At 40.4% G+C, this 15,122-nt stretch overlaps 1 protein-coding gene and 1 long non-coding RNA gene across 5 annotated transcripts in view; both read right to left on the reverse strand.

Annotated features, from left to right (window-relative positions):
• LOC148865484 (Actin-like ATPase superfamily protein) overlaps nt 1-15,122 on the reverse strand; it is a 48,413-nt gene that overhangs the window by 2,193 nt on the left and 31,098 nt on the right. For all 4 annotated transcript variants that reach the window (XM_088979584.1, XM_088979583.1, XM_088979586.1 and 1 more), the window contains 2 exons: nt 2,004-2,173; nt 26-156 (listed from right to left, as the gene is read on the reverse strand). In XM_088979584.1, the coding sequence (XP_088835710.1) occupies nt 26-156; nt 2,004-2,173 (301 nt within the window). The remainder of the gene's footprint in view (nt 1-25; nt 157-2,003; nt 2,174-15,122) is intronic.
• LOC148865485 (uncharacterized) lies at nt 1,219-1,753 on the reverse strand. Its single transcript, XR_016110286.1, has 3 exons — nt 1,614-1,753; nt 1,449-1,530; nt 1,219-1,357 (listed from the first exon to the last, which is right to left on the reverse strand). It is a non-coding gene; the product is annotated as an uncharacterized LOC148865485 (long non-coding RNA).

Here is a 15,122-nt window from a genome sequence, read left to right on the forward strand (position 1 = left end):
CACAACATTAGTGAAGTAAGCTGACCTTAGGTCTAATTGGATGAGCTCCTGGATAGTCCTTTAAGATACAATTTATGACTTCCTTCCCTATATCCCAACTCTTGTTGGCTTCGAGGACACCACCAACCATGACAAGTGGGAAAGAGCCCTTTCCATCTGCAATAACATTTAGCGATAACAACAAAACTCACCAAGTTCTACTATGCAAGTTCAGATAGCTACAACAGGCAAGTCAAGTTTCTCATAGAACAGGCTTCAATTTAATAATTTTCTAATTCCATACATACTCATTTAGATGCAACCCCATAAAATATGAAAAACTATGTTCTAATAAATAGGCACTTCCCATTTCATCATCATTGAAACTGAGATATCTACCCCATATCTACGAAATATTATGATTGGGATGAATTTATAAGCAAATAGAACGAACTTGCAGACAGAGGTCAAAAAACTTCATTAGAATATGTTCCCCTGTAAAACTATTAAGTATCATTTATTTATTTTGGGGAAAAAACATACAATGATGGAGCACAAAGGATGATAACTCTTACACCACCAGACCATATATGCATGGAACACTTATCAACCAGATACATGGACCTTGATGCATTAGCCAAGTTCTAGCACTACATTTTGCTACTATCCATTCAAAAGAATGCTCAACCATCGGTGATCACAGATCAATGTCCCAGTGGGTTCGCATCCGCCCCCCACAGGTTGGCCCCCCGAAAACATCCCACGGACTCACAGCACACCGTGTGTCCTCCCACACATGAATTAGACTCTCATGCGGAGCTAACCCACTTCGCCCAAAAGGTCATCCCCCTCTCAGATGCTCTCTCTCTCTCTCAAATTTCAACCTCACTTGAACCTTCAACCTTTCGTTCTCAGAACGCCTCCCTTCGAGTTCCGCCAATCAACGCCGATGATCATACTGGCAGATTTATTTACCGGAGGTAAGTTTCTCTCTTTATTCTCAGTTCTCACATCTATTTTTTCTCATTTTTTACGTTGTTTTTTGTTTTTTCTGATTTTCTACCTTCCGTGCTCAGATCTGAAACCCGCCGAAGCTTGCCCCCCTTCGAGTTCCGCCAAGAGCAAGGCCTTTGGCCTTTGGCTTTTGCAACGAGTTAACCAAAGTCTTACCCACTTGTACTATGATCCCACAGGAACAAGGCCTTTGGCCTTTGCAGCAGCAACAAGTGCTGAAGCTGTATTGGGTGCAGAGGGAGGGACAGGTGCAGACTATGAACTATCCTGGGACACAGGTTGCTGTTGAAGATGCAAGAATGTTAATCCAAACATTCTGAGGATTAAAAAGTGTCAAAGATGAGGTTAATCGGATCAGATGAGCCTGCAAGTCAATGAATAAGTGTCAAATATGACTGCATATACAAATACAGATATGATAACTGAGAATAAACGGATATGAGAACGGAACTTACCTCCGTTAAATAAATCTGCCAGAACGATCGTCGGTGTTGACTGGTGGAACTCGAAGGGGGCAAGCTCCGGCCAGTTTCAGTACTGAGAATGGAAGGTCGAAGGTTCAAGTGAGGATGAAATTCAAGAGAGAGAGAGAGAGGAGTGAGAGTCTGAGAGGGGATGACCTTTAGGGCGAAGTGGGTTAACTCCGCACGAGAGAGTCTAACTCGTGTGTGGGAGGACAAGCGGCACGCTATGAGTCCGTGGGATGTTTTTGGGGGGCCGGTGGGGGCAGATGCAAACCCTGTCCCAGTTGATCATGTTTGTGCTAATAACAAGTTTATAAACCAACCTTGAAGCTCAAGGATGTACATGCTTAATTCCATTATCTTTTAAGTTGAACAGAAATCGTAGCACTACTCCATTTAATAAATATAAGTTGAACATATAGCCAGCACTCAGGCTGTCAAAGATCATAGCTCATGTAAGTATTCCAAATAAAGATCAGATATAAGCCTTTAATCTATAGGCAATAGGCACTTCTTGAATATCCAAAGTTGAAATTGGCTGTGTACCTTTACCACATAATTCAAGTCTCCGAACAACAGCTTTTACACTTGCAGCCAGTTCATCAACTGAATCTAATAATATTTTATTTGCTACTTGATCACCAGCTTCTGCACAAGATACTACCACTGGAACAAGTGCTGCAATACGAGCCCAAGATGGATCTGCGTAGGTCCACCTAAACCCAATAAGAGAGAACAAGAAAACCAGTTGAAAACCAAAATCCTACTTGAATATAACCATCAAATTTTCTATACGAAACAATTATGAGAAACATATTACTGATATACAAGTACAGAATGACTAGTCGTTTACTAGTTACTCATTGCCCATGATGTGATTGCTTTGGGCAATTAACCATTATTAGGTTAACTTGACCAACTAATGACTAGTCAATCTAATCAACCACAAAGTTGTTTTAAAGTTGATCTGCTTGTCTAGGCATCTAATCTTTCAAAATAGAAGCTTCCAATATATTGTTATATGCATGCATATTACCTATGTTTGTAGTGCAAATTCAACCCAGGTGTTGCATGCCAATCAGTTTTTCTTACACTTGTTTGGCACTATGATTTGCACTCCTACCTGATACAAAAGTTGCACTTTTTGTCTCAATTATACATATAGGATGTTGAGAAGTGGGCAGGCACTTACTGGGCCAGTTTGCAGTTGTTCTTTTAAGAAAAAGACTTCAACATACCCTTAGGTTTCTCAAAAGGTCAAAAGCATACCTGGAAATTTCTAAAAGGACTTAAACACAATATTGTCAAATCTTATTTACTATACAATTCAGGATTTAAATGATGAATCCGAAGGATTTCGATTTGAATCTTATGTCTGAATTCCTTATTAGATTTTTGTTTGAATCCTACAATTTGATTCATTTATCATACGTCTTAAACAATTCTTATGATCAACTGTGATCCGATTCAATTCAACTAAGAATTAGTTCTCTACTTAGGCATTTATTATTGGTATTATTATTTCGTTTATATTTACCTTTGTCAAGGGAGCCTTGTTTTAAGGTCCTAACTAGATGATAATTTTTTACATTATTTACAACCATATATTGAGATTATTTTCCATCATATGTAGGTTAAAGAATCATTGTGATTGTATGTGGATTATTTGACTTGCACATCAAAGATGGTTATATCATGTCAGCCTTCCATTGCACAACTATTGCTTTAGGTACAAATATAGTATATATGGACTAAAAATAGTGTAAAATCAGTTTCCTATTTATACTTAGTCTTTTAGTATATCTATTTTTAATTTGTTGATAAGTTGGTAAAGCAGAAATAATCTTACAATTTATAATACAATTACGATTTTCAGCACATTGCTTAAACAATGGATGACATCAGAAGACTGAAACATCTCTTTTGTTAATTTCCATCTTGTATCGTTTATGTATGATACATTGTGATTCTAATAGCCCAAAACTGCGCTTTTGTTCATTCTTTTCCTATTATGTTCGCAAGATCCAAAGAAATTAATGCAACCTTGCTCAAGGGGAAATGAGTAGGCTGGATTAACAAGCCCTTGATGTTCTGACCAAATGGACTCGCACATGGTCTCTTGTCATTGTTCAAAAGAACCTATCTGTTGGTCACTTGTTTATCTCCAACGAGGAGTTGTCACACTTGAAACACAGCTGCAGCAGTCCTAGGTTAGTTTGAGATCTGTTCAAGAGAAGAAAAGAAGAAAGAAGAAGAGAAGAAGAGAAGAAGAGAGGGAAGAGGAGAAGGAATGAGAGAAAGAGAGAGCAGAAAGAATAAGGTTCTGTCACCCCCTTCATTGGCTTTTATATTACTTGAGGAAAAAATATAAATGACAAAAATACCCCTGTCGACTATGACAAAGAGCAATACTAAGTACAGCAGTCTGAAACAAAACAAATAAGGATGGGGAGCATATTTCTGCACCTAACAAACATATAGAACCAACTAGATATCCCTGTCTACATCTCTACACTCACCCTCAAGTTGGGAATAGAAATTGAGCATTCTCAACTTGCACAAATCTGTATCCATCTTGACTTAAGGGACTGCCTTGGTGAAGAGTGTTGGAAAGGTTAGGATCTATAGATGGATGGGAAAATTTCCCAATGTTTTGAAAAACTACATTTTTCTAAATCGATCTTGCATTAAACCAGACCAGATTTAAAACCAAACAAAGAGAGAGATTTATACCTAATACAGGTACCTCAAACGCAGATCCCAAGGTGGAAGTTCACGCCCAAATCAGTCATAAAACTAGCCTCCACTGAACACGGTACAGTGTATAGGTGAAGTTGATTCAACAACACAGTTTTCAACAAAATTGCAACCAAATACTTGGATCGAACTAAGGAAGGTGAGCCTGAAATTCCTCTAAACTTTTCTTGCAAAAATCAGAAGAAAATTGATCTCTATCAGTCCTTGAAATCCTAGGTCGTGATGGTTTCTTGGAAGACAAAAGAGAAGAAGAGAGAAGAAGAGAGAGTGGTCTTCTAGTCTGATTTGCCCTCTTCTTCTTTTATCTCCTTATGGAGCACTCTCCTAATCAAATTAGGAGATATTCCAAATCTAATTTGGATCAGGACTCTAATAAGAGAGAAGCCTTATCCTCAGAAGATGATGGGTGCTCCATACCCATTTCCAAACCCAAATTTGACCTAGAGCACAAGACAACTTAGGCCCATTTCCTTCAAAGGCTCACAACCCAAGATGTTGCACGGCCAACTTAGGCCCGATTTGTATGGCATGGGACCCCACAATGACCTCACATAAGTCCACATAGGTTCGGCCCAGCCTCTATGAAAAGGCCTTGGCTGAATTCACTGTTAAACGCAGTGAACCCCTGAGCACATCATTATGGGCTCAATATGGGCCAAACATTTGCACTTAAATTTAGCCATCCTGTGAAGGCCCAAGGATAATGGACTTAAGTAAGATAAAGCCCATTAGGTAATCAGCCTTGTAAATGGTCTCTTACACTTAACCTCTTGGCCCATAATGATCACAACACTGCTCAACAGGGAAGGACCTCTCCCCTAGTTGCAAGGTACAGTGTCACTCTCTACTCGAATGGATCCGAGGAAATAAAACCTTTTGCAAAAGTTTGTCATAAAACATTAATACATATATATATAAAATAAATGTATTTTGCAAAACCAAATCTCAAACACATTTGAAATACATTGCCGGCAGTTTAGGTTTCGATCAGAGAAAGTGTAAGCCCTATCATTTACTTTGTCTGACAAAGGGAACTATCCTATCACTATGATCACAACACTGCCCGACAAGGAAGGACCTCTCCCCTGGCTGCAAGGTTCAATGTCACACTCTTTGATCAGATGGATCCCGGGAATTAAAACATTTTACAAAAGTTTTTCATAAAACATTAATATATATATATATATATATATATCATATAAATATATTTTGCAAAACCAAATCTCAAACGCATTTGAAATACACTACCGGCAATTTAAGTTTCCATCAGAGAGAGTGTAAGCCCTATCATTCACTTTATCTGACAAAAGGGCCAATCCTATCACTATGATCACCCACTCAAATGACTTTTCAGACTGCCCCAACATACTTCTATTTTGACCCTTGATAGATCTCGCTGATTGGCATATCAAAGACAGCCCAATCCAACACCTAGTGCATTACCATAATCAAGTTTATGGGTTGTATAACTTTCCAGTTTTTCCCATCAATCTCCAAGGTCCAGGGCATAACTGGAAAATGGTCTGAGTTCAGTGTTTCATCCAAACATACACTGCATGTGCTTTGGGTCTAACCCTAGCAGTTGAGACAAGCTACAGCAACTTCTTTAGCAACACATTAGTGTCAGCCTTGGCAGGATGAACTCCCCAAGTCTATCCAACGGCTAAAAACATTCTAAACTAACACAAGTCTCATAAGTGCCTAGTTTAAGCGTTAATTCCACAGAAACATACCAATATCAACATGAAACAATAATGTACTTTTATTCATTTACAATAAACGTATTTGTACATCAATCTGATTGGAGCTAAGGGCATACACTGTCTAACAAAGAGATTAGCAAGTTGCATATCAGAGATCAATGTGTTTAGTCTTGTCACGTTGTATTGGGTTACGGGCAATATTAATAGCAGTTTGATTGTCACAACACAACATTAAGGGTTTTTCATGCTTAATTCCAAGTTCTTCAAGTAAGGATCTCAGCCATAGAACTTCTGCCACTCCATGAGCCATAGATCTGTATTCTGCTTCAGCACACTTGAACGAGTTACAACATTTTGTTTCTTACTTTGCCATGAAACCAGATTTCCTCCAACAAAGGCATAGTACCCATAGGTAGACCTCCTGTCATCTACACATCCAGCCCAATCCGCATCAATGTATAGCTCAATCTTCATATGACCATTATTCTTAAAGAGTATTCCACGACTTGGACACCTTTTGAGATATGCTAACTGCCAGCAAATGAGTGGTTCTTGGAGTGTGCATGTACTGAATAACAACACTGACAGCATAAAAAATGTCAGGCCAAGTCAGACAAAGATACAAAAGTTTCCCAACCAACCATTGATATATGATCTTGTCATCAACGTCATTGCCTATTACCATAACATCATCTACATACATAGCAAGTAGTGTCAAAGAGGAACCACCACTCTTGATTAAAAGTGTGTGGTCTGAGTGAGCCTACATATACCCAAATTTCTCCAGAGCAAGTCTATACATGTCAAACCAAGCCCTTAGAGATCGCTTTAAACCATACAAAGCCTTCTTGAGTCTGCAACTTTCTTGCATGCATCTACATCATAGAAACAAGGGGACAACTCCATATACACTTCCTAACGTAAATCACCATTGAGGAAAGCATTCTTAACATCCATTTGGAACATGAGTCATGAAAAGTTTGCAGCCAGAGATAACAAAACACAAACGGTATTCATCTCAGCAACTGGTGCAAAGGTCTCAAAGTAGTCAATGCCATAGGTCTATGTGTACCCCTTTGCAATAAGGCGGGCTTTATATCTTTCAATTGATCCATCTACATTATGCTTCATAGTGAACACCCATCTGCACCCAACTAGTTTCTTTCCTTCAAGTTAATCAACTAGTTTCCATGTCTCATTTTTAATGAGTTCATTCACTTCCTCCATTGTATCTTTCCATTCAAGGACATAAAGAACTTCCTGCATAGTTTTAGGAATAGATATAACAAAAATGGATGCCAAATAGGATTTATAGGATGGGGAAAGGTGGTCATATGAAAGAAACTAAGATATGCAATGAGCAATGGATGTGGTACATCTCCGTTTCCCTTTACGGGCTGCAATGAGAAGGTCAAGATCATTAGTAGAAGGCAATGGCTCTATGGTGGTAGTCTCAAGAGTAGAAGGTGAACCGGCAGTATCTGGATCAGGTGCTATAGAGGAAACTGGAACTAGCCTAGGCTGATCAAGAGCACAAAAATCAACTCGCCTCCACCTCCTATGGAAAACCTTCAATTCCTTACATTTCTGACAGTGATCCTCTTAACATAATTCCTTTTCAAGAATAGGAATAGGAAGGGGAACTTCAGGAATAGACACACCCCTCTCTTCTCTCTCCCCCTGAGATAAAACTCACGGACAAAAAGGAACATCCTCAAAAAAGATAACATCCATGGGCACAAACCAAGAACCAGAAATTGGGCCATAACAACAATATCCCTTTTGATTTTGTGCATAACCAAGGAAAATGCATTTGGAGGCTTTTGGATCAATTTTAGAATGATTAGGCCCCAAAAGCTAAACAAAATATATGCACCCAAAGACTTTAAGAGGGATAGTAAACAAGTCTTTCTCAAGATACGATAAAGTGAAGGGGGCTTTCATACCCAAGATACATGGTCGTATGAATTGCATCCCCCCAAAAATGTATAGGAACATTTGAATTAAGAATAATGCTTCGTGCAACCTCAAAGATGTGCATGTTCTTTCTCTCAACTACCCCATTTTGCTGAGGGGTATGAGAACAGGTGCTCTGATTAATAACCCCATATTCAAGGAAGTACAAGTTCAATGATTTAGTGAAGTACTCCTTGGCATTATCAGATCTGAAAGCCTTGATCCTCACCCCAAATTAAGTGAGAATCATTTGGTGGAAGGCACGGGCCAAAATAGGGAGGTCATCATGAGAACACATGAGATAAACCCAAGAGAAAAGAGAATAATCATCAACAAGTAACAAGAAATATTTGTATCCCCCCATAACAGTGATATGATATGGTCCCAAAACATCAGTATGCACAATTTTAAAAAGAACAATGCTTCTTTTATTACTTAAAGTATATATTGATCTATAATTCGCCAACTCACAACTTTCACACTAGATTGGACACTTGGACTGATTCAAACAAAGTAGGAAAAAGACTCCTTAAAGACCCAAAGGAAAAATTACCTAAACGATTATGTTAAAGCACAATCCGATTCACAGACTGAAAGACAAAAGACTTTCCAACTCATTTATTTCTTTCAGGTGGATGCTCAAGCAAGTAGATCCCATTCGCCTCATGGCCAGTCCCAAGCACCTTTGACACCAAATCCTAGAAAACACAATGATTAAGAAAAAATGTCACTGAACAATTCTAAACTTTAGTAATGCTACTGACAAAAAGAAGGTTACTAAGCTTGGGCACATGTAAAGTTGATGATAAGGATAGTGCATCAAAAACTCTAATGTCCCCCTTGCCAGGAATGGGAACAAGAGAGCCATCAACAAAAGAGACCTTATCTCTACCAGATGACAAATGATAAGAAGAAAACAATGAGACTAAATTGATCATATGGACAGAGGCACCCAAATCTACAATCCAAACAAGATTAGTGTTACCTGGAGTAGAGGCATGACAGGCAGTAGCTTTAATACCTGAGTGAGCAAATGCTGAAGTGGAGGTAGGAGGGCCTAAGGTAGACTGAGATGGTCCATAAATGCCAGCCTCGTTCTCTAACTGTGTCAGGACTAACCTGATAGCAACCAAGGCATCCAAGGAGGTAGGTCCAGCTGTAGTAGAGGGTGAAACATCTGTAGAAGTGGCAACATTTGCATTTCCCTTCTTATTCTTAATTCTTGAAGGTGCCAACTGAGGATGAAGCTTCCAACAGGTCTCTTTAGTGTGTTCTTAGGCTTCTAGCAATGGTCACATATAATCTCCCCTTTTTCTTCCTTCCTTACCCCTCTCCTTGTCACCATAATGCTTCGGCTTCATAGTTGCTAAAGTTGTTTCAATCTGAGAGTTTTGTAGCATAACTTTCCTCCTACTCTCCTCACTATGCACTAAAGAATATGCTTGAGACAAGGAAACACTCTCTATAATTAGCGTGGACTCCAGTTAGTTGGTCCAGTCTCCGAAGGTCCAAAGAGACGATGGTGTAAAAGAGAGGAAGAGAGGAGAAGAGGGAGAGATAAATGAAAAAGGGTCTCAGCTAGTAAGCCCTGAAGACTCCTGTGTTTATCTCTTGCTTGTTTTCCCTTTTATAGACGGGATCCTGAGGTTATTAGGAGAAGTTCCCAGAAGAGACCTTTCCTATTATAAATGGGGATCTTTGTCTTTATGTCAACTATTAAGGGAGCACATTTGGGGTTTCGCCACGTGTCCAACAAGATCCTTCAAGGACAAAGTTTCCTTTCTCCCAAGAATTCTTGGGTGGCACACGCAAGCTACATCCCCTTGAAGGGATAGGATATCCATCACATGGACGCCCAAAGATTGCGGAATAAGGGGGGCGAATTTCAAAAATTTCTCTCCCTTCAACTAGGAATCACAATCCCTATTTAGAAAATCATATTTTCAGTGATCATTCTTGAACCATAAACTGAACCAAAAGGAGTAAAAAAGGATTATACCTGATATAGAGAAACAGTATCTCCCAGTGAAGGTGTTCACGCCCAAGGAAATATCCAAAATCTGCTCCCACTGAAGATGGCACAGTGTAGGATGGAGCAGAATCAGTAGTGTTCTTCCGAAAGAACTTGACCCTTTGCAAAAATCAACAGGATGGCTTGTGAATACAGCTCCAATCAATCTTTTCTCCAAAAGATTGTTATCAAGATCAAATCTTGATTACTCCTGTAGAGTAGGAGATCGAACTGCTGGAAGCGGCGGCTGCAGGAAGGAGGCGGCTGCAGGAAGGAGGCGGCAAGAGAGTATTCACAGGGAGCAGAAATTCTCTCTTCTTGTGATTTCAGCTCTGAAGACAAGAGCTATGTATTGCATGTCTAAAGGCTCCGCCCCCTCCTTTTATAATCTTAAAGGGATTAGCTCCTAACCCCATTAGGAGTTGGTGATAAGAGATAACCCTTATCTTATTTGCAGATCAGATCAGCCATCTCCTAATCTAATTAGGAGGCTTCCAAATCTAAATCTTATTTAGATCTTGGACTCTCTAAGTGGATAGGGTCTAGGCCCAATCCTATCAGTTGATCCATCTCAGAATTCGCCCCTTTTAATTGACTGGTCAAATCAGCCCAGTTCGAAATGGGCTTAAGGCCCATTTAAGGTTATGTATTCACTTATCCTTCCAAATTGCTGCCCAGTTGGGCTTCCTTGTATGGCATGGGACCCAAACATTAATCTACACATCAGCCACATGGATTCGGCACAACCTTTATTACAAGGCCTAGCCGAATACACTGTTATGGACAGTGCACCCCCTGAAACCCATCTCATGGGCTCTATGGGCCCAACACTTACCCTAAGTGGTCCCTGGGCCAAGCCACCTTGTAACACCCAGGGACTGTGGGCAGATGCAAGATTAGCCCATCAGGTATTATCCTCAATGGTCTTACACTTAACCTCTCAGCCCATAATGATCATACACTGCCCGACAAGAGAGGACCTCTCCCTCGGCTACAAGGAATAGTGTTGCACTCTCTGCTTATATGGATCCCGAGAATTAAAACCTTTTGCAAATCATTTCGAAACCATAATATATATATATATATATATATATATATACTTTTATATCTCATATAAAATATATTTTGCAAAACAAATCTCAACGATTGAAATCGGCTGCCGGCCGTCTTGGTTTCCATCAGTGAGAGTGCATCCCCGACCATTACCTTTGTCCGACAAAGGGGCTGATCCTGTTACTATGATCACCCACTTAGATGAATTCTCAGACTATCCCAACATACCCAAGTTTTGACCCCCGCTAAGGATCTCACTGATTGGTATATCAAGGACAACCCAATCCGACACCTAGTGCAGTATCATAATCGAGTCTAGGGGTCGAGTGTAACTTTCCAGTTTTTCCCATCAATCTCCAAGGTCCAGGGCAATACTGGAAATCTGGTCCAGTTCATAGATTCAATTAATCCTACACTGTATGTGCTTAGGGTCTCACCCTGGTAGCTGAGACAGGCCACCCCAACCGACTCGGTGGCACCACAGTGTCAACCTTGTCAAGATAGGTCTCCCCAGACTCGGGTGTCTACTTGATTGCCTCCGAGGCGCCTCGTCACAACTCGTTGTGGCATAAGGGATGTTAATCACTCGCAGGTGGGTGTCACTAATCTCAGGGTCTATCCAGCATTCATTAGAGTAGTTGTCATTTCATGCTCATCGCAAAGTGTTCATAGTGCATTCGACTCATCTCAGACTTGTGATATCATTTTATGTCCATCGCAAGTCTCATGCGACGCTAATTGCTTATCGCAGGTCTCAAGAGGTGTTTTATGTTCATCACAGGTCTTGGATGGTGCTTTGTGCCTATCGCAAGTCCCGGACGGCGCTTCGTTTATCACAGGTCTCAAGAGGTGAGTCTCCCATTACCTTAGCAGGGTGCCATCATGCCATTGTAAAGGTATTTTGGCTGCCTTGGTATTTGATGTGTTTGTTTATCGTCTTTCTCGACTAGACAAGATCAAATACATACTTGTGTTAGAAAATAAAATATCCCCAATTACTCCTTTGGACTTTAAGTCCTAAGAAATGGGTGAGAGTACCCAAATCCTTCATGTGAAACAAAGAAGATAGTTAAATTCCTTAATTCTCTCTTCATCATCGCTTATTAGCAACATATCATCCACATACAAGAGGAGAATTGTGATACCCTAAGGTCATGTCCAAACAAAGAGAGAATGATCGAAACTCAGAAGCACTCTAACTATATCCAACATCAACAATGACATCACGAAATTTCTGAAACCATATCCTATTTCATCCCATGCAATGAATTCTTCAATCGGTAAACAAGGGAAGGATCACTACAGTATCCAGGTGGAGGTTTCATATACACTATCTCCTTCGGTTGGCCATTAAGGAATGCATTCTTCACATCCAATTGTATTTATCTCAGCCCCTTCATGCTTCCCTTTCTACTTGTTCCCCCTATCTCTACCCTTTTGCCACTAAACTGCTTATCCTCCTCCACATCTGTCTTGAACCTCTCTGCTTCACTCAATTTCTTCTGCCTTCCTTTACCATCCACCTTATTCTTTCTTGAGAAGACCTTTATCTCATCTGGGTTTTTCATTTTACAACCCAATTTCTCCACATCGCAGCCACCAAGTCATCTCCTTTCTTCTCTAGTGTCTTAGGTGGATTCTCAATCATTGTTACAAGCCTTGCCGAATTGGTTTCCCTTCCCCCAACCCCATAATTCTGCTTCTGTAATTCAACTTTATTAAGATCCTCCAATAAACTCTCACCCCTTTCCTCTAAATTTCCATTCCTCACCTTCCCTTCCCCCGCTTCTCACTAACCCCACTTTCAAGGACTTGCTGGCCAAGAGCCTCCTTGGAAACTAGAATACAACCTACAAACAAAGAGTAAGGATTAGTATCCAAAACTGAAAGGGCACAAGTACCTGGTTCTGAGAATGGAGGCTTCTCAGCAATATTGCACTGGACTACCAACTTTTCCGATTCAGATCTAGGAGTTCACTATTCACCTCATTTTGGGCGTTATCTGGGCAGACCTATACTTGACTTTTCCTTCTGATCACTCCCACAACCCCCTTTCATGTCCCCGACTGGTAGTTCCCTATTCGGTCTAAGATGATTCACCACTAATCACTTATGGACACCATGCCTAGGAGAAGAATTTAGTACCGGTATCTTTGTGTGGACTTCGGTTTCCATCCCCCACCTCCTTAAACTTCCACCATATTTACACACAAATCCAAGGCTTGTGTACCCTTTCCTTCGTCTAAAAACAAAGAGGCTAAGTTAATTTGGTCCTCTTGTTTCTCTAAGGAACCAACCAACATCTTCCATACTTCCAACAGCTCAACATCTGAATCTGAAATGTCATCGTCTTCCTTCTCGCAGTTCACCCAACCTTTATCCTCATCCTCCTTTTCCTCCGACCTGTTCCTCTCATACCTAGGATTAGAAGTTAGGACAATCAAACACTAAGCTAACTGAACTGACCTACACAGCCTCCGACCTTGGAATCCACTGCAAAGCACACTGTTTTTTTGAACTGTTTAAACTTCTTTTGATGGTATCAATAGGGGATGATAATACACCCTTATTTTGGTCCCTAATCGGACACCCCCCTTGTTATCACATGTGACCCTTTAATGTGTCAAATGGCTCCTTAAGAACTACCTCACTGGGCCACTGGGGTTCTTTAGTGAGTCACTAAACCAGTCCTCATTTCTCCTACTCGGTTCCAAAGTAGTGTCTGACCCTTTACCTTCCGTTCTCTAGAGTGGACTCCACCTAGGATCTGAGGTGCCACCCTTAAAGACGATCTGAGCAAAGGTTAAACTACGCTAAATTCCTGTTTTATTTTCAAATTTTTTGAAACGTTGTTTCTTTCCCAAGTTTGCCTCGGCTCAGCCCCTATTATAGGACTCTTCATTTTCCCCATTCCTCTCACCGTTCTTTTTCATTTTCTTTCACCTCCTCCCTTACTCCTCATAAGCTGATACCTGCCAGGTCATCATCTTTGTCTACCTTTCGACCCCCATGCCAAAGCACCGCCTCTTGTTCTATGGTTACCCAGACTTTAGAGTTTAGACCACAGATTATCAGAGAAGATATCAATCAATCTAGGGACTTCATATGGTTTTACTCTGGCAATCGTGATTTTGATCACCCATAGATCATCGAAGACATAATCAATGATAACTCCATCCATTGCTTTGATGATTTTCTCCAAAATTTATCGCTTCCAGAGGGTGAAAGGTAAGCCTAACAGTTTGATAGAGAAAGCACTGTCATCCAATTCCTTGCTATTACAGGAGAACGGCCAGTTCGCAATTAAAACTAATCCGAAGTTAGTTACTATCGTTCTGAAGTCAACCAATTTCTCCCCTATTTCAAGCACCATCCTTTTTTCATCAATGGGAGAATATAGACACCGTGTTTCTCTCAATTTTTCCAAAATAGTTTCCCTAACACAACTCCAAATGGTCACCTTCCTCCCAGCAGGCCAGCCTTAAGGATCAGTTTTTTCTCCCATAAACCCTTGCTTTAATCAAATACCAGTTTCCACACTTTATTGGAATTGGGCACAACAACATCCTGTGTATTTTCATCTTTCGGGCTCTCGTCAGAAAGCTCCACCTTATTACTAGGCTTTCTAACCAACTTCACCAATTTCTCTCTATCTTTTCGTTGTTGTTCATCAACCTTACACATACTGATCGCATCGGCTTCTTTATTCAAAAGAAAGCATTATAACTTCCCCACAACTATCTTCCACCCCTTTACTTGCTTTCCTTCAGTTCAACAGAATAATTGTTTCCTGTTTTGTCCAAAAATTCAGAGACTGCCAGAAACCACCCCTTTTGGTTCCTCTTCAACTCAACCAAATACTTCCTTCTTAGAATTTCCAAAACACCTTTCCATCCTTCCACCCTCACAGAGTGCAGCATTCCATCGATGAAGCCTTTCAGCCACTGTGTAGCTTCACCCAGTAGAAAAATGGTCGCTTTTCCTTCTCTTATCTTCAATAATATTTGTCCCCTGCTCTTTCCTTCCTTCAACAGCAATTTCTTCACTTTTATCGCAAGTTCTTCTCTTCATCTGGAAGCTGGTACAAAATCTCCAACGTTTCTTTTCTCCATCCTTCTTCAATTACCACTTCTAGAGTTTACTGCAAGGGAGGCTTGTGAACATACAAAGGCAATGTATGCTGAA

The sequence above is a fragment of the Nelumbo lutea genome, chromosome 3 (assembly GCF_056320005.1).
Source record: "Nelumbo lutea isolate HS-2025 chromosome 3, American lotus-T2T, whole genome shotgun sequence".
Classification (NCBI taxonomy): domain Eukaryota; kingdom Viridiplantae; phylum Streptophyta; class Magnoliopsida; order Proteales; family Nelumbonaceae; genus Nelumbo; species Nelumbo lutea.